Here is a 20,290-nt window from a genome sequence, read left to right on the forward strand (position 1 = left end):
CAGAAGAAACCAACAAATTCTGCAAAGTTTGGCTAGGTTCAAGACGTCATCAGCAGCCATATTTGTTTGTAAACGGTAGCTAGGTTGGTGAAATCATAGGTCTACTATATGTTGAAATATCTCTTTGCAAAATATGTAAGCACTTCAAAAGTTTCACTAAAAAAAAGTGAAATGTGCGGTTTTTCTAAAAATTTATAGTTTGTTGGCCGAAAAACGTTTGTTTGGGTGATTTTTTGCTGAGAATTTGTGAAATTTTTTTCACTAGAAGTTGCTACTTCCCACCAGGGGCTTTTTGTAACCGCAACAAAAGCAAGCGCGATAAAGATTATGTTTCTAACCTCCCATGGCCTCATATACCATGGAAAAACGTTTGGTTTATTTATATGTAATGCCGTTTCTCCTGAAATGGGTTGTTTGTGCAGAGATGCAAATATGATGACGTCATTTTCACGCTTTATTTGCGGCTGTTTTGAAATTTCAAAATTAGCGCATGCGCAGACCGAATTTCCCGCTTTTAGGCGAACTTGAATGACCGTGACTCCGGGGCGACAGGAGAACCATCCACTCTGTTGGGGGTCGAGAATGGGACAACTTCATAAAGATGAGTTCTTCAGTGCGATAATTCTCACAAAAACGTAGAAGGAACTACCTTATACGGTTGATTAAGCCCCCGGGGGCTTATTTTTAAAAGGAGTTTTGGGGGAGAGGGGGCTTATTTGGAATCAAGATAAGAATCCAGGAATTAAGAATCCAGTTTACAAAGTGCTGCCAGGCGGAGGTTTCAAATTCCCGCCATCGGTTACTTGATGAATTCTGACGGTTTCAAACCATTCATCGTATTTCTCTGTGCAATATGCTTTAAACGGCTTGTTCTAACTAACAGCCGGCGCCTGAATATATTAGTGCAACCTCCAGGGACCAAAACGGTGTCAATCTTTTTAGCTTTAAGAGATGCTCCGACAACTGGCATTAAATGACACTCATATGTATCCCAAGCTAACAATCTGCGTTTAAAGTTGAACTGTCCGAGAACAGTATTTGTACAACTAACTGTTAGATCGGTATTCATCCCATCCGTTTGTCGAGGAAACTATTACGCACCCTAACTTTGAATTGGATATTATAACCACGAGTGGGGCTTAATTGATCATTTACGGTATTTCAATACTTTGTATCCAACCAATATTTTAGAGTAAAATGAAGCGAAAGAAAGCAAACTATATTGGTTGAGAAGGACGACCTTGTGCCCCTTACCCCAAGTCTCGTGCTTAAACATGTCTTTTTCCTTCTTCATCACTATCTGCTTACTTTCATCACGGCAACCTCGTCCCCAGGGCTTGTTATATTTGGAACATCCTAACAAGCCCTGGGGACGAGGTTGTCGTCACGGATCAATACACAAGCAGAAAACCGATCGTTTATAAACAAAGTATAGGAATCGAATAAATCCTTGCTTCTTTGGTCATTTTGCGCATGCCCTTATTTGTAGCTACACAAGATACTTATCTGAATCCTGCACGGGAAGACGAAAGACAGCCTTAAAAAGGCGTAGGTTTTTACAAAATAATTTACGAGGATGATTTAGTTTCGAAAAGTTTCAAAATCCGTAATAAATAACTCAAATTTAAAAAAAACTTTCCCAATTGGCTACGCTTTTTTTGTGAAAGAAAGAACATGTTTTGTTTTTTAAATTTTAGGCGCTCGATTGCTAGCAAAATGGTAGTTTTTAAACTCAATTAGGCCAGCCTTAGAAGTGAGTGACTTAAAAATTTAAAAAGACAAAAAAAGAGAATGAGATGGATGCGATCACTGGCATTTGGAATTGTGTATGATAGACTCATGTAACATATAATTTACACGCCTTTATTAGAAAAAAAATTTTGGTACGAAGAAAATTTCTTAACAAGACCCGATTTTGGACCCAGATGGATGGATTATTGAGAGTCTTTTGTACTTTGTTGTGAAGTTTTCGAATGACAAATAACTACTGAATCAGTAGAATAAGCGAACAGATAGTAACTTAGTCTGGAGGTGCAACGAGACTGCCGCTGTGTATTTGAACAAACAAGACACTTTCATTTGGTTAAACAATGTATTCTGAGAAGAGTTTGTTACTATACAACAGTGTTAAACATACAATGCTGAAAGACTGCAAATGAAAAATTTTGAAATGTGTGAACGTTTTAGAAGAGGGCGTACATGTATACGTGTGTGTTCTGAAAATACAGTTGTATCCGATTTGTTAAACAATGTATTTTATCGCCCTTTTCTTTCGATGGTTGCTCATATTATGTTTTAAGTCGTAAGCCAGTCGGTAGTACGATTTTCTAACTTTGTCCCTTAAAAGTTTGAAAAACTGGGATTCGACTGGTAACTCCAATGGATCTAGCACCAGGTATGAATAACTGATAGAACTAAAGCCTTGTCATCTGAGAATAAATTTACAATTTTATGGGTTTTTTTTATTCCAGATGGTGATGTTGCTCAGGTGTTAAGCTTTAAGGTGGTAATAGACTTTTAGAGCAGGAAAAGCGCATACAAAATAAGAACAACAATTTTTCTATAATTTTATCCCTTGACCAAAATTTTAGCATAAACAGAAATATTTTCGAGACAAAAAGAAATAAAACTAAACAGAGTAAATGGACCATAAAACCTTTGAGTTGAGCATTTTGTCCTTAGCAACGGTTGCTATGAAAACAAAAATTATTGTTCTTCTTGGATACGGAGTTCTAAGAATAACAATATGTGAAATCCTCAACTTGTATCATATGTTGTTTTGGAGTTCTAGAAAAAACCTATTTTCGTTTCGTACCAACCATCCTTTATGTTATCTTTACTGTATGGCTTTACTAAAGAACAAAGAATAAATGCTTTATAAAGCAATACTAAAAAAATAACAGTAAAGTATTAGAAACACAAATAAGTAGAAATTCGAGCAACACATCCACTTCTCATCAAAAACAGCTATCCTTAAAAAATGCTTATTTTATTCCGTGACAACAACACACGAAATTTGGCGAATTTAAAACATGGTTTACACATGGAGCTTATATTAAATCCTAACGTTTGACAATGAAAGTGTCCCAGTAGTGCAATAACACTAGGGTGCAACACGGTCTAAATATGGCTAGTAAGTACATCTGAAAATTCAAACACAAACCTCCTTCTACAAAATGTTCATTATATCTTTATAAACCTAAAATTAGAGCCTAAACCGTTTAGAGTTGGTCTGCAATTTCGAGGATTATTTTCATGCAAAAATGTCAAATTTAAAATATTTACAATTTGTACTTAAAATTTGGGCCTATTAAGTGTTGTTCACGTGCATTCGACTAAATGGACACGGTAAGCATTTTATGTTCTGTGAAAATACGACATAGGAGAATTACCTTCTAAAATGACGGCTCATTATATAAATTTTTCCACCTAAAAGCAGGTTGCCATTTTCGTGTTCGTTGCCAAATTCGAATGTTTTAACTGGTCATGCGCGTTAGAATTCTTTTCTTCCTGCGGTGCTTCTATTTTCGGAACCGACTTCCTCGTTGTTAACAACATACATTTTCAACCACCAATCACAATGTCGAAAACACTGCTATCATGGAAATTTTTTATATTAAGTGAGGTTCAAATGTCGAGTACTGGGTGCAGGAACATTGCAGTTAAACATACCTTTTTCAACTCTGTTCGCATAATTTTGATCTTTATGGAATCCATGGAAATGATGTTTTATTCACAATAATTTTTGGGTTAATTTCTGATTACGCTAATTGGTTTATTAGAAGGGACATGCTGATTTTTCTTCATAAATTTTCTTTGATGAAGATGGCAGTTTAAATTTTTTTCAGGACGGAAAAGTTACTAACATTAATTCTACAATAATCTCTTACTATGCTAAAGGCTAAAATACACGATAAATTATCGTTTATAATGGCCTTATACCACGCATTGACCTACATTGAATGGTTGAAAAGTAAACTTCCACAGCTACCAATTTCTTAATGGTTATAATGTGAAACAAAACAAATTCCAAATTTTCATGGAACAGATATTTTTGAGAGGTAGTAAATAACAAAATGTAAGAAACCATTCACCTTAACTGTTTTTTATACTTAATATATATATTTTCTATACTGTAGTTTTGTGAACATAATCCTAGGTTTTAGTATGGCATACGATAGCTTTAATGGGTAATGTTACCAAAATAGTGGGGGAATATTTTGCAGCTAGACGAGAAAAGATGAGGAAAATAGAATGATGCTCTGAGAAAGAAACACAGACATGAATTGACTTCACCAAATAAAAAATTGACACCACTGAAAAATTTCTCAAAAAAATCATCTATACTTTCAAAACTAGTTATGGCCCACGAATCACGATGAGGAAGACTACACGTTAAAACGATTCCACAGAAATCGTTCTAAGCTGGAATGGTCTGCTACAAAATACAAATTCTAAATCGATAATAAATTATGAACTAAGAAAAAATGTCTAAACGGTGGTTAACAAATACTACACTTTTTCTATAAAATTTAAAAGGAGCTAATAAAATTCTGAACTTCTGCCAACATTTCTAAAAACTTTAAGAACTTTCTAACTCGCAAACAATATAATCAAAACTATCTGCTACCCCTCACTGAATGTAGCTACCAAATAAGACTAAATGAATAATCTGGAGAGCTGCGTAGATTATATGTGCGATGGTAAATCGCACCAATTAAAAATAGTTTTCCAAGATCCAGTAGATCTGGCTGTGATACCAGTTGAAGTCACTAAAAAAATGAAAAAAGTCATTAATTTAGTTGCATAGTGAATTTAGTTACAATGGGCATCTCAATACTTTTGACTTTTTGTAAAACATGGTACTTGATACACAAATAATAAAAGCCTGGCCTCCCCACTTTAAATTTCAGACAAATACAAGTTTAGTTGAGCAGAAGGTATTTCAAGTGCCATCTAAACAGCATTGATCTAAACTGTCATATGATGAACATATTCACATAGTCGTGTCTAACTGAGAAATAACTTTGATATGATTGAATAAACAACATGACAAGACATACTAGCGAACGTTTTGCTTCCAACTTCCATACGAGAATATTGCATTGGAAACATCTCTTCATTTCGTCTTTCATCAACATACACGCAATTAGGTAGAAGTATTTTATCTCTATACAAATGACCAGAATCATTCGTGTTTTCGTATTGCCTCGGAGAAACAGAAAACCATTGATTTCCAGCAGGTTCATACATGATGTAGGCAGAATCCAACGTCGAGTAGCCATATATCCTTCCATTTCTCATATCTTCACCAATGATTATATCAAGACGAGGGTTAGTTTCTAAACAAAAACCAAGGCTACCTGAACGTTGCAAAGTATACTCATCAAAACAATCAATAAATTAAAAACTTTTATCAGAAGAATAGAACACTAATGTGTAACCATCACATTTTGAACACAACTTCATACCTATCCAAGTGTCTCCCCTATCTTTCGATTGAAGACAACCATAAGGACTAAAAAGAAAAAGAAAGAGAAACTACGACAGACAGATGATCGAAAACGCCATGGGAAAACTCCACGGGAATTCGCCTATCTCACACATTTTTTGTATCGTTATTTCGTTCCTCCTTGTTCGCCTGTTACCACGAAGTAATAAAATTACTTAGCGAAAAAGCTGCGGTGTTGCCATCTTTAACAGCGTTGTCGGGGCGTCTTCATATCGGAAGCTACGTTGCGTTTGCATTAAATGAAAGAGCGGTAAGGTGACCTCCCACACTTTCTTTTATAAAAAAAAGAAAATTCATGTAATTCTGAAAAAAATAATCACTTAAATAGTTACCTTACGCTCTGATATCTCATGCAGGCAAACATTACATCCGAAATATTCGCATAAAACAATGCTCTACAATAGGTATCTAAAATGAATCAAGAAAAAAATGTAAAAACGCTACTATAAAAAAACAAGTTAATATAAATGAATGAATGAATGAATGAATATATGAATGAATATATGAATGGACGGATGGATGGATAGATGGATGAGTGAATAATTATAATAAATTATAATATACCTGGTATATCGAATTCTTTAAAATCTGAAGTTAGATATGACCCACGTTTGTCTTGCACCCAGGCGTCTCTGGCTAAAATTAAGACTAGGATATTTTAATGATTTGGGGCGAAAAGATTTTGATTTCCTCAAGTTTCTCAAAATTACGCGAAGATAAGAAAGGAGAACATTGTTTAGTTACTTGACACAAAATGCACCTCTACCAAAATTAAGCTTGCAAGGAATACAACGACACGATATCGTGTACACTGAATGCATTTTCACGTTTATAGCGATTTAGTTAAAACCAAATAGTTTTTGTAAAAAAATTATCAATTCGAACTGAATGGCTTGCTTACAAGTCTGATAACAATGCAGAAGCAAATAACTACATTAGGCATTGAAACGGTTAAATATCACCCTAATTAAATTTGCCATACAGTAACAGGTGTACCCATCTCCAATGTATGGTGATTTACAAGAACAATAATAGGAGCCAACGGTATTAATGCACTCTCCACGACCATCCGCACAACCTACGGGTCCAGAACACTCATTTTTATCTAAAAATAATTTTTAGGCTTATTATGGAAATAAATTCTTTTTTGGGGGGCATACCATTTGAGTTATATTGTAGAAATATTTAATGTTAAATAAAAGTTTTTAAAAGCTGAAAATATATAAATTATGTTTATAAAAAACGTAAAAGTCCTGTATAAATTCCTTGCTGAATTTCCGGTCCTTTGAACTTCCTTACTGAATTAAATTAAGACTTTGCCTAATTGGGACGCTTGATAATTGGGATTTTCTATTAGTCAGATCCATATTTTTGGTCCCAACAACAACAAAAATCCACTTAAATAGAATTCAAATGTAATGATTTTCGTAGTAGGAGAGAAAAGTTTGAATTCGTAGCTTTTACCTGTTATTTCATTTCATTGAAAATAACGTTAAAAATGTCCCGAGGGCATCTTTATATTTTTGATACCTGGACGGCAATACGAACATGTTTATGTTCGTATGGCCGTTCTGATGTCAGAAAAGATACAAGATGTCCTGGGACGAGGTTGTTTCTGCATCTTTAGTTTGTTACTAAAACTGGGACCTATTAACCTCATTTGTCAAAATCCCACTTACAAGGAGAAGATTCGGTTAATTGAGACATTTGCTTAGTGGGGTCGATTCGGTGCCTTGAGAGTTCCACTTAACCTGAGTATATTGTAGTTAAACCGGGCTTAAAATTTTAAGTATAGATTTTACTAACCATGAATGTAAAACATTCTCAAATAAGATGGATCAAAATGGCCATAACGAGAACCGTCAACTTCTTTAACAAGACCTTGACAAGCAAACTTTGCTGTGCAGTACATCATGCCTGTCTTCTCAAAACAACTCAGAGTGTCATGAAGCTGGTTAACATTTTGAAAGTTGATATGTAATGTGATCACATTTTGTCCATTCGCAAAATATATATTTTTAGTTGTGAAAGCAGTGTAGAGAGGCTTTGTGACATCACTACCAATTTTTATATCTTTTCCTAACTCCATGATATGGAGATGTTGATAGTAGTAAGGGCGACCATGAGTCACACAATCGTAGGAGATAGGAGTAAATGAAACAGGGTTTTCAAGAAATATTTCTTCGTAAATACTAGTGAATGCCAGCACAGCTAGCATCGCTAAAAATTAAAAACAACAACAAAAGATAAACTCTAGATCATTCTCTTTAGAAAAGTGGCTATTTTTTTAAAAATTTTAGTTATGTTAAAAAAAAAGTTTTTTTATATAATTCACACAAAAACATATTGAAACAACTTTTAAGGCTTTGACCAATTTGCTAAATTAAAACAGTTTTAACAGCAAAAACATCGAGAGCATAGAAACACAACCGTAAACGCTCTCTTTAGGAACAAACTATAAAAGAACACTGAAATGGTCCTGTAAACTTCAAAACTAAAAATTAAGAGGAAAATTAAGAACAATTTAGGAACATTTTACCGTTTCAAATTAAAAAAGTTAAGAATATTCAAAGTTCCTTTACGCAAAAAAATTGATTTGCACTTTTATAGTCTCTGGTATGACTCAGCCGGGGTTTAACCCCAAGAGATTCCGTACTGGAGGCGAATGCCCAACCACAAAACTATTTCACATGCGTCATTATTTTTGAAATAAAAAGGAAACACTACTCAATACGTTTATAGATAGAGAGTATTCGAAGTTTAAAATCATTTCATTTGAATAATTGTTTCTATAGTGACGTCAGAATTTCCTGCTAAAAAGTATTCCCACTTATAGTTTCTACATGGAGAATACCGCCATGGTTTTTAGTTCTTATTTCGTTTAATATTTACCCGTGTTAATAAGGTTATTCGTGTCAAAATTTGTTAACATAAGCAAATGGCGCCCGATAAAAAGTTTCACTGACGAAATTGGCGCCCAATAAAAAGTTTTCCATACACAATTGGCGCCCGATAAGAAGTTTCACTTACGCAAATGACATCCTCCCAGAGTAACATCAAAACAAAATTGCTGAGAACGAGCTTGTTTGGGAATGATTTTAATTTCAGTCGCTTCTAACCACGGATTAAAATAAAGTATCGGTAAATTAGCCATATTTGAAAGAGTTGGCAAAATCTATAAGTAAATATAAATACAAAATAAATAAAGACGAAGGAAAACTAAGAGAGCGTTAAAACACAGCTATTGCTTAGATCTGATGTTTTTACTAAATTACAAAGGGTAGTGTCCAAAAGCATTTTCTCGAAGCATATAATCGAAGGCGGCTTTTATTAAAAAAATATTTTTATCAATTTTTTTATATAGAATTCAAAACTGATATTTCAAAAAAAAATGTCAATAACCATCGTCTTCCTTTTTATCAATTAAAAACAAACTAAGAAAAAATGAAAAAAGCGCAGTATTTCTTTATATGGTATTAAACTGACTTAAAAAGTACGATGCTAAACAGATATCTCGCATAGTTATTAATTCCTTAGCAGCCAATAAAGCATCAAATTTTAGGATAAAATATACTTTTTAAATCAAAAAAATCAATTTGTAAATCAAAATATAAAATGATTCAAACAATAACCTCACTGTAACGTATGCAGTTAATTTCACAATATAGATATACATCTAAAGCTAGAATTCTGTTCCAGTCTTACAAAAATTGGAAAAGGTGATTTCGCCGATGCTTAATAGCAAGTATAATGGCTTTTTCGATTACAAAACCCCTGGGTTTTTTATGATGTACAAGTCTTATTTATAATGTTAGATATGAAATAAAATGATGTTACTTAAACTATGAACTTCCACGAGTGACAATTATCATAGCTGCATGAGCCTGGAGATATTTAGACTGCTGGTTAAGGTAACAATATAGTGTTAAGCCTTTTATACATCGATTTATGTAGGTAGACCAAACAATTTTTACCAGCTGTTATATTACAACTACAAGAAGTATGTGTGTGTGTATAGTATTATGACTAACATCCTATTTTTTTTTTTTCTGATTAAATAAGATTGATAAAAGCATATTTGCGCATAAAGTTTATATCTGAATGTGTTTAATTAATTCATCCTTAACAAAACCAGAATAAAAACAACAACAATAACAACAACAACAGCAACAAAAAGAAGAAGAAGAAAGCATACTGTTTCAACTTCATTGTTTGGATAATAAAACCAATTTGGGCTATCTTCTGTTTTATAATGCACTGAAATGGCAGACACTGGTGCACTTTCATCAAAATATAAATATAGAACTGTAAATGGTATTGGTCCAGATTTAATTGTAAAATATGGTGGAACATTCATCACTTGACAAAAAGAATTGCGCTTGTCACTTGTGCCATAACTATATAAACTGATCGATTCCCAAAAATCACAAACACCTAAAAATATAAACAAATCACATAATAACATAATAACATGTGTAACATTTAGCTAAAGCTTCACAAATTAATTGGGATAGGGTTTGAGTTTACAGTAGCAATCCAATTTAATCTGAGAGTAGAAAAATGAGTTCTTCTGCTTAAATAACTTGGTGTTACTTAATAGATAAAGTAATTGAAACAACACAGTAAAAAAAAAAAAAAAAGGAAATAAAAAAGAAATTAAAAACATAACTAAAAATCTTTTCCAGAAAAGACTGGTTTAAATCTCAGGATATGTTTTTAGTGACAATATACAATTGAACATACACATGCTTAGTTTCCATTATCATAAAAATGAAACCCTTTTTAAAATGTCAATTGGTTGTTAAAAAAAGGTATCTATAAATAGAAATATTTTTGGAACTTGTTACACCTTCCAAAGCCTGTTAATATACAAGCACCAGGGCTAGAAAAAATTCTGATGCATACGCCTAGATACGCCTACATGAAGACCAATCAGAATTTGTTTCTCTCTTTTTTACTTCTCATTCGCTTAATGGGGTTCCTGTATTAAAAATGATATTTTAATTTGTTGTGGTAATAAAAAGCTGTTTATCAAGTCCTTTGAAATTTTTAAATAATCATTTTTGGTTCTCAAGTTTGTCAGGGATATTTAAAATCAAAATATTTATGATAATATAAGTATGTCTTGTAAAATGCCGACATTACATTTCTACTTATTAATAAAGGTGAGATTTTTCTTAGACTACAAACTTTGATGTCACGATATCATCAAGAGCCACACTGCTTAAAAGTTTTGATATTGTGTAACTAAGAATGCACAATATTTGAAGCAGTAATTTATCTTTACTACATTATTACATCAACAATGATGATGACATAAGGTTAGAAGGAAAACATTGAAACATACAAAAATGTCATTTCCAATGCAGGAATTCCTTCGAAATATAATGCTTTTATGTACAAAGATATTATTCATGACCAAATAACATTTACATAATGTTTAGAAAGCAATTCAATGCTTCTAACACTATTTTTTATGGTTCACTTTTAGATAGGAATGAAACCATTTGCTTATTTATTAGTATGCAATGTTGAATCTGAAAACAAACAATAAACAATAAATACAACAGTTCAATGTTCATTACTCTCTATCTCCCCCCAGTCATTAGGAGATGTGCAGTATATAATGACGATTAAATGTATTAGTTCATAACATAGTCCTCGAAACGAGATGGTTGCCGACGTTCTCTTGTAGATCGACGAACCGGGGACGGATAAGGCGTTGACGAGGAGGTGGTCGGTACATCCAAACGGTTGTCAGCAGCTGGCTGGTCAGGACCAAAGTATGTGTCACTATCATGCGATGCTTGTGGAGGCGGAGTGTTGTCGGTCGGATTTGAGAGGGGTGGTGTAGATCCCTGTGGCAAGTCTTGAGTGGAGCGGCTGTCATCGATGGGTTGTTCCACAGCTTTAGAGGTGATTGGCGGCCTAGAGGCTGGTGGGATTGATCGCCAGGCGTTCATAAGCTGGTCCAATGGTAAGTTTGGCCGAACAGGTGTGAATTTCCGAAGGAATTTACGGTTACGTAGTGTCACCCGTCTTGATCCATCAATTCGAACCACATATTGGTCATGCGGGCGAACTTCGATAATCGAGCCGGTTTTGTCCCATCGAAGAGGATGGAGACCAGTCTGATTTTGGATTCGCACCTGATCTCCCACACAAAGTGGGTTCAACTGCTTAGAATACAGAGACAGTCTCTCAGCGATGGCCATATGACGACGCCTTAGTGCCTTTTCGCGATCTTCAAGGACACTCACCCACGTAGGGTGGGGGAGGTATTTACCTGGCAAGATGGGTACGAAATCCTTGATGGGTCGTCCAAACAAACATATTGCAGGTGATAACTTGGTGGTTTGATTTGGCGTGTTTCTATATTGTAGCATGGCTTTTTGAAATGCGTCTGTGTCAAGGTTCCCATCAGAACCAACATTATCCGTTAGCATACGTTTTACTGTTTTCACACCAACTTCAGCTCGACAATTGCTGTGTGGATACGCAACTGATGATATTCGGTGGTGGACACCCCAGTTACGCAGGAAAGTGGACGTGGAGGATGCACACAGCTCAGGTCCACCGTCTGAGGAGAATTCGTCCGGTATACCATAGGTTACAAATGTTCGGCGGAGGCAGTCGATTAATCCTTTCGCACCATTTCTAGCCTCCTCAACAATCGGCCAATTGGAGTATCGATCAATGCAGACAAGATAGTTGTGGCCGGCATAATGAAAGAAGTCGCCACAGATTTGCTGAAACGGATAATCAGGATATTGCAGAGGCTTCGGCGGAGCTGATGGTTGCGATGGAGCAATACGGTTGCAGCTTTGACATCCCTGACGTAACTTTACGATATCTGCAGATAGACCTGGCCAGAAGATGGAAAATTCGGCCCTCAAGTTCATCGATGTGACACCATGGTGTGCGGCATGAAGGCTGGATAGTATGTTAGGCCGTAGGCATGGAGGTATGATGACCCTGTCCTTGTAAAGTGCGACTCCATCAACAGTGGACAATTGATCGCGATATTGATGATATACCTGCAATTTCTGGGGCCACTCCGTCTGGTGTTCAGGTAAGCCAGACTCAATGGTATGAACTAGATCTCGCATTTCGACGTTGGCTGTAGTTGCTTGACGAACATCCTCCCAGGTTGTGGATTTAAGGGAATTCAATGCCGATGAAGCAGCTATAAACGAAATGTCGTCAGGTAATACCAGTTGTTCCGGAGACGGGTCGCCAGATGGATGGCGCGACAGAGCATCTGGAACTCGATTCTTCAGGCCAGGAATATGTTGCATGGTGAAACGATACCTCAGTGTGCGTTCTTTAAGATTCCGCAATCGGTTGTTAGGTATGTCTTCCAGGGATCTGTTTGTAAAGAGTCCGAGCAACGGCTTATGATCGACTGCAATGATTAGGTCCTTGCAACCCAAAACAAAATGTCGACACTTGTCCAACGCATGTGCAACGGCTAATGCCTCACCTTCAATTGGTGCATAACGGGACTCAGCTGGGTGAGTGAACCGACTGGCAACTAACACAACCTTCCAACCACTACGACAACAGAAGAGAGATTTCCCTTCACATAGGCAATGTTTTTGGAGCAGCCAAAAACCAACTCCGTTCTTTGACCAGTCTGTTGCTATACATGTGAGCCTTGACTTGTCAAATATGCGTACACCTTCCTCAATCTCACTTAAGATTTTTGATTTAGAGGCAGCAAATATTTCGTCGAGTTCATCGCTCCATTGAAACGAAGACTGAGGTTTCAGCAATTCGCGTAGGGGTAGCATTTTGTCCGTCATACTGAATGTGTATGCTACTTGGTTGACCAGACCGAACCAGGAACGGATGTCTGTTATATTTTGCGGTACAGGAAAATCGGCAATGGCTCGCATAAGGCTTGGTGCTGGACGGACATTGGTAGGGGTAACTTCAAACCCAGCAAACTCCACCACATCATGGGCAAATTTGAACTTTGAGGGATTTTGAATAATTCCGTTTTTCCCGCAAGTGTCCAACCATTTGCAAGTGTGGAAGAAACATTTCTCGATATCGGTAGCCCATAAAAGAGAGTCATCGGTTACCTTGATTTTGTCGGGAAAGTCTGATACAATGGCGTCAAACCTTCGAGAATAACCATCTCCAGATGTAATGTAGCCCTGAGGTAGGGTACAATACCTGTAGCGACCCCACGGTGTGATGTAAGTTGTATAGTGGCGATCTTCCTTGCAAAGAGGAACGCTATGGTACCCATTCCAAGCATCTGATACAGTCTTCTTGGTGTGGTGAGGTACCGTGCGAACCTGATGGAATGGTGACTGTGTGTGGTGAGTTTCTCTGGTAGCGTGTTTATTAAGAGCCTGAAAGTCAACACAGCGTCTCGGTTTGCCACTCTTTTTTGGACACACTACCATTCTGTGGCACCATGTCACGGGTTCACCAATGGGCACTGGTTCAATAACTCCAAGAGCTACATTGCGGTCTAGGTCGGCTTTTACTTGTTCTTGCCAGTGGATCGGTACAGGTATTGGCGAATGATGTGTAGTCAGCTCAGCAATTTCATCGATCATCAGCTTCATGGGTGGCCCGGACATCAATGGCAGAGGTTGATGTTCGCATACATTGAAGGTGCTGCTTTTATAATAGTTAAGAAGCCATTGCTCCAATCTTTCCCGGTTCTCCTCTGTTGGTGGATATGGCAGTTCGGTAGGAAGTGGTGGCGGTGCTGATCGTTTTGGACATGAACACTCATTAGTTGGATCAGGTACAGTGATGGTATTCGCACCAATCATAGGGAATTTAGGTGATACAATGCCAAGATCTACACAGGCACTCTTACTGAGGTAAAACTTGTCAGAGTCGTTAGTCACATACGTAAACTGCTTCGTTTCTTGTAGTGACCCGTGGCAATTGATACCAGTGATGCGGATGACGATAGCCCCTAATATTTTGATAGATTGTCCATTGGCGGCGTCCATTTTCATTCGGACCGGGATGAGATCACTTTTAGAAAGGTTGAATCGCTGAATCCATTTGTAACCAATGAGACAACATTGGCAGCCGGTGTCTGCCATTGCCGGTATGGTGATAGTTGACTCGTTAGTACCATGTGGAAATTTAAAACCCAGCTCGCTGTAGTCATCTTCCACGATACGCACGGACAAATCGAGAAACGGTTGTGGAGGAGATGGACTTTTCTTCCAAACATCTTTAGATTTGTTGTGGCAGTGGTGATCAACATGATCCGCAGATGCTGTGTTCAATGAGCATAGTGAGTTGAATATCGTGCTGGATTCCTCGACAACTGCAGCATTATCAGGCTTTCTCTCCTTGTTTTTTCGATCTTTGCTCCTACACACGTGATCAAAATGATGCAGACGTTGGCAATTCCCACACTTGTGATTATATGCAGGACATGTTGATTGACGGGATCGTGATGCGCTAGTGCTGTGGCAGTTTGTTCCGCAGTACCCACATTTTGAACCAGAATCGCGTTTGGTATCACGGTTGGTGTCATTGTCTTCTTTTGGCTTATTGAAGGAGTCTCGTTTACCCCTTCTGTACTGGCTATGGATGGCACCAGCCTGGTGGTGATCGATGAGGCGTGTTGCAGAACGTTTCCCTGCTTCCTTTGTTTCAACGAATTTGAGCACTTCTTCCAAACACATGTCCTGGTTCGTATGTCCAAGAAGCTCCAGCTAAATATCAGGGTCGGAGATACCACGACCAAGAACATCACATAATATTTGTTTGGTATAGTCCACGTCGTGGCTGCACGAGGGGCAGGGAATAACATATTTACATTAGTTAGAGGACATTACTCTCTAACTTTGTGCACTTACAGCCATACAAGGGTATGGAAACACACCTACCTAAAGCTGGGTTTGCATGTGTACCACAATCTCTAAAACACGATTTATATTCTGTTACAACTAAGTTTTGTAAACACTGCTGGTCTTGACATAATTTAGCTCGTAATCGGGTCCCATAACCACACAGTCTAGTACAGGGTAGCCAGGCACTCCAGCTAGTGTATATACCTATAAAAAATTAAGAAATTACAAATTAAGTCCTAAAAGGCAGTAGTTTTCACCAATGCTGTTTATACTGTAATTATTATTTGTAAAAACATTTTATAAAATCCTGGTCAAACGAGTGCAGCATTTTGCAAAATGTGTATTTGAAGGGGCTGTGGCATGGTCATGCAAAGTATTACAACGATCCTATAAAATGAAATATTTTTCTCTACAGGCTCAATTTGGCAGCACATTATTCGATCCTGAAAGTCTGTGTCTATGTTTGAAAAGATAATTTTGTTTTTCAGTAAGAAATTTAATCCTCACCTTCTTGTGAAACTACATAGTTTGCCAAATGCAGTAATATTACAAAAATCTTCATCATAGATGACCTAAATATAAACAATTACTAACGTTATATTATATCTATGTGCACAAGTGTGTGTGACCCAGAATACCAAACTTGTTCTCATAAAACCATAGTAGTATTATCTATTATTTTGACATGAAGGATTTATTAACATTAGCCATTGTAGGACATTGCACTTATACATTTGAGGCAGAATAACTTGGAAACAGATGGAAAAAACTAATGTTGACTTCGCTTGGGCAATCAGGGGCCACCTTGGACCATTGATTCAATTCCCCAAAGTTAGGACGACTCATACAATTTGGAATCAACGGGTTGGTAACACCATTAAAAATTCTTTCAATCATAACTAATTGGGTCTGCGTTGAGCTACGTTAAATACTCTAGGACTTCCCATCTAGGTCATGGCCCCTCCTGGAAATAATAGACAGGGTATATCCCTCGATATTTGTGAGGCTAGCCATGTAAAATATGCACATCTACTTGGAAAATGTATGTAGAAAAGATGACCAAAAGCAGAGTGGAAAAAAAAGTAAAGGGAGGAATTGAAAAGAAACTAGAAGAGGAAATGGAGCGGAAAGAAAATAAAATGAGGAAAATTAAGACACGAAAGTGGACAAAAATTCGAAAGAAAAAAGTAAATAAATGGAATGGGGATAAAATAAGCTAGTTATTAGATAAGAAGAAGATTGGAAATGTTAATCATAGGTATGACATATAATAGATAGAACATATAATAGATTGTAATAATAATAATAATAATAGAACATATAATAGATTGTAAAAGAGTAAACTTGTTTGGGAAAAGAGATATAGCAAAAGAATGGTTAAAGAAGACAAATAACATTGGCAGAATAAGTGAAACAAATGAATGAATTGAAAATTATATGGAAAGAAGGGACAGAATGGAGCAAAAAGAGTATAAAAAAAGAAAGAAGAGAGAAATAAGAGGAAAAAATCAAAACAAAACAAACAATTATTAAAAGAGAGGAAAAGAGAAAAAGGAAGAAATTAGCCTTGCACCTAGTTAACAATAAAGACAGCAATATATTGTATAAATGTATACTTTTATCTTTCTTTGACTATTTTTTGACTAGAGGAGCTTGTTGGCAGCAACAAAGTGGGCTCTTGAAAGATTTAAAGAAGACTTGTCTCGCCAGGATTGACTTCGCCGATTTAACTTTTAAGGAAGTTAAACAGGCGAAGTCAAAATACCCCATACAATCTGTGTTTTACCTTTTTTCCTCTACTTCCATTTACTTCTGATTCATGTGTTTGTTTTGGTTTCGTTTCAATTCCCGCCACCCCCGTGACTTCCCGGGAAGCACTTCATGGAAGGATCCATTTAGTCTGTGAATATGTCGTATCCGACATTGTCGTATTCTTCCAACGACATCCGACACACGACGTTAAGCAATTTATCAACGTCGTAATGTTGTTAACACATAATACTGCCTAGTATACATACTAGTGCCTAGCATAATATCTTTGTAATATACAGTAATACAGTGTAGTACATAGTAATATCCCGTATTTTACACTGTATTACTTTGTAGTATATTCAGAAATACACTGTAATAGCTTGTAGTATTCAGTAATACACTGTAATACCTTGTAGTATTCGGTAATATACTGTAATGCCTTGTAGTATTCAGTAATATACTGTAATACTTTGTAGTATTCGGTAATATACTGTAATACCTTGTAGTATTCGTTAATATACTGTAATGCCTTGTAGTATTCAGTAATACACTGTAATACCTTGTAGTATTCGGTAATACACTGTAATACCTTGTAGTATTCAGTAATACACTGTAATACCTTGTAGTATTCGGTAATATACTGTAATGCCTTGTAGTACTCAGTAATATACTGTAATACTTTGTAGTATTCGGTAATATACTGTAATACCTTGTAGTATTCGGTAATACACTGTAATACCTTGTAGTATTCGGTAATACACTGTAATACCTTGTAGTATTCAGTAATACACTGTAATACCTTGTAGTATTCGGTAATACACTGTAATACCTTGTAGTATTCAGTAATACACTGTAATACCTTGTAGTATTCAGTAATACACTGTAATACCTTGTAGTATTCGGTAATACACTGTAATACCTTGTAGTATTCAGTAATACACAGTAGTACTTAGTAATATACTGTAATATTGTGTAGTATACAGTAATACACTGTAATACCTTGTAGTATTTAGTAATACACTGTAATACTTTGTAGTATTCGGTAATATACTGTAATACCTTGTAGTATTCGGTAATACACTGTAATACCTTGTAGTATTCAGTAATACACTGTAATACCTTGTAGTATTCGGTAATACACTGTAATACCTTGTAGTACACTGTAATACCTTGTAATATTCGGTAGTATACTGTAATACTTTGTAGTATTCAGTAATACACTGTAATACCATGTAGTATTCAGTAATACACTGTAATACCTTGTAGTATTCGGTAATACACTGTAATACCTTGTAGTACACTGTAATACCTTGTAATATTCGGTAGTATACTGTAATACCTTGTAGTATTTAGTAATACACTGTAATACCTTGTAGTGTTCAGTAATACACTGTAATACTTTGTAGTATTCAGTAATACACTGTAATACTTTGTAGTATTCAGTAATACACTGTAATACCTTGTAGTATTCGGTAATACACTGTAATACCTTGTAGTACACTGTAATACCTTGTAATATTCGGTAGTATACTGTAATACCTTGTAGTATTTAGTAATACACTGTAATACCTTGTAGTATTCAGTAATACACTGTAATACTTTGTAGTATTCAGTAATACACTGTAATACTTTGTAGTATTCAGTAATACACTGTAATACCTTGTAGTATTCAGTAATACACTGTAATACCTTGTAGTATTCAGTAATACACTGTAATACTTTGTAGTATTCAGTAATACACTGTAGTACTTAGTAATATACTGTAATATTTTGTAGTATTTAGTAATACACTGTAATACTTAGTAATATACTGTAATACCTTGTAGTATTCGGTAATACACTGTAATACTTTGTAGTATTCAGTAATATACACTGTAGTACTTAGTAATATACTGTAATATTTTGTAGTATTCAGTAATACACTGTAATACCTTGTAGTATTCGGTAATACACTGTAGTACTTGTAACATCTAACTGTAATATTTTGTAGTATTTGGTAATACACTGTAATACTTAGTAATATACTGTAATACATGTAATAGATCTTTGACGGTTGCGCAAAGCATTCTGGGTATTTTTTCTTCCCAGCTGGTTCACATATCACATGGAACGTTGGCTGCAGATACAGATATAGATACAGATACAGATAATCTTTTCTGGGATTGAAAGTTTACAAAAATTGAACTGAATAAATACAAGGAAGTATTAACAAACTATCACAACCAGCAGGGGACCTCTCAAAACAGCCCGAAGGCCAGTTAAAAGATGCGAGTAGGACCCTATGCAAAAAAATTTGTACAAACTTCAATACTGCAAGAGCTCTGATTGCTCATGAGCAAAAAGTAAAAGTAAAAGCCACTGCTGAATATACAATTTGCTTCTGCGTAACATGCAAAAAGACATTTGAATCAGACGATGCGCTGACTTGGAATGTTTGGAAGGGTAAGTCGGTTTAAAATAAATGAAACAAATACCCTTATTTGGTTGGTTCGTTTCTTATGTAATTTCGAATGTTTTTTTTTCCTTCGAAATTCGAACTGTATATTCTAATTTAAGTAGTTGTGGAGGGAAATTTGTCATTGGTATTCTATCATGTGCAAAATTTGATTATTGCTTTAAGACGAGAATAGAATCCAGGTAATAAAATGGCTACTGACTGGTTTTGATCCTGCCCTGTAAAATACAAAGCCATTTGTCAGACCTTGGAGCATGTGCAATAACTTTGACCTCCAAGAGGAGAAAATCCCTCTGACAACTACAACAAAAAAGCTTAAAAAATGTTCCTTTAAAACAAAACTTTGGCTGCGAGAAAGAGTAAAGCTAAGTCTGTAACCTTAAATTTTGATAAAGTTGGATTTAAAAGCAATCCAGTGCAATTCCCTAGAGACAAAATTAGGGGCCTTCAAAAAAATTTTTGGTCCCCGTTAGCGGGATATCGCCGCTAAGATTTGGACCCCCTCCCCCCTCTTTTAGCAGATTTCTGTCCGTGAAATACATACATTTAGATAAATCTTAGAAGGCTCAGGGGCGTGTTTTGTAGATAAAAGTTATCGGACATGACATGAGACATTATGCTCGCGAACGAAGAATTTTCAGGCCACAAACAAATTTTTGAAATTTCTCAATCGTTCGCGGATTCTTTTTTCAAACTTGAACCCCCCTCCCTCCCTTAGCGCCAATATCCCGC

General features: G+C 35.9%; 1 protein-coding gene across 2 annotated transcripts; it reads right to left on the minus strand.

The window, feature by feature from the left end:
- Positions 1-2,801: 2,801 nt before the first annotated feature.
- LOC130654565 (uncharacterized) lies at positions 2,802-17,467 on the minus strand. Of its 2 annotated transcripts, XR_008984452.1 has the most exons (13): positions 17,138-17,467; positions 15,859-15,923; positions 15,388-15,555; positions 9,708-9,946; positions 8,543-8,687; positions 7,319-7,732; positions 6,495-6,617; positions 6,077-6,148; positions 5,845-5,920; positions 5,472-5,518; positions 5,064-5,342; positions 3,673-4,772; positions 2,802-3,595 (listed from the first exon to the last, which is right to left on the minus strand). XR_008984452.1 is itself a non-coding variant. In XM_057457175.1 (12 exons), exons 1-12 carry the CDS (start codon positions 17,155-17,157, stop codon positions 4,690-4,692), a joined length of 1,731 nt encoding a protein of 576 aa, XP_057313158.1. In that variant the 5' UTR covers positions 17,158-17,467; the 3' UTR covers positions 2,802-4,689. The 2 variants fall into 2 exon arrangements, 1 of the variants encoding a protein (XP_057313158.1); XM_057457175.1 differs by having other exon boundaries at positions 2,802-4,772.
- Between the last annotated feature and the right edge of the window lie 2,823 nt (positions 17,468-20,290).

Source organism: Hydractinia symbiolongicarpus, chromosome 8, assembly GCF_029227915.1.
Source record: "Hydractinia symbiolongicarpus strain clone_291-10 chromosome 8, HSymV2.1, whole genome shotgun sequence".
Taxonomy (NCBI): Eukaryota; Metazoa; Cnidaria; class Hydrozoa; order Anthoathecata; family Hydractiniidae; genus Hydractinia; species Hydractinia symbiolongicarpus.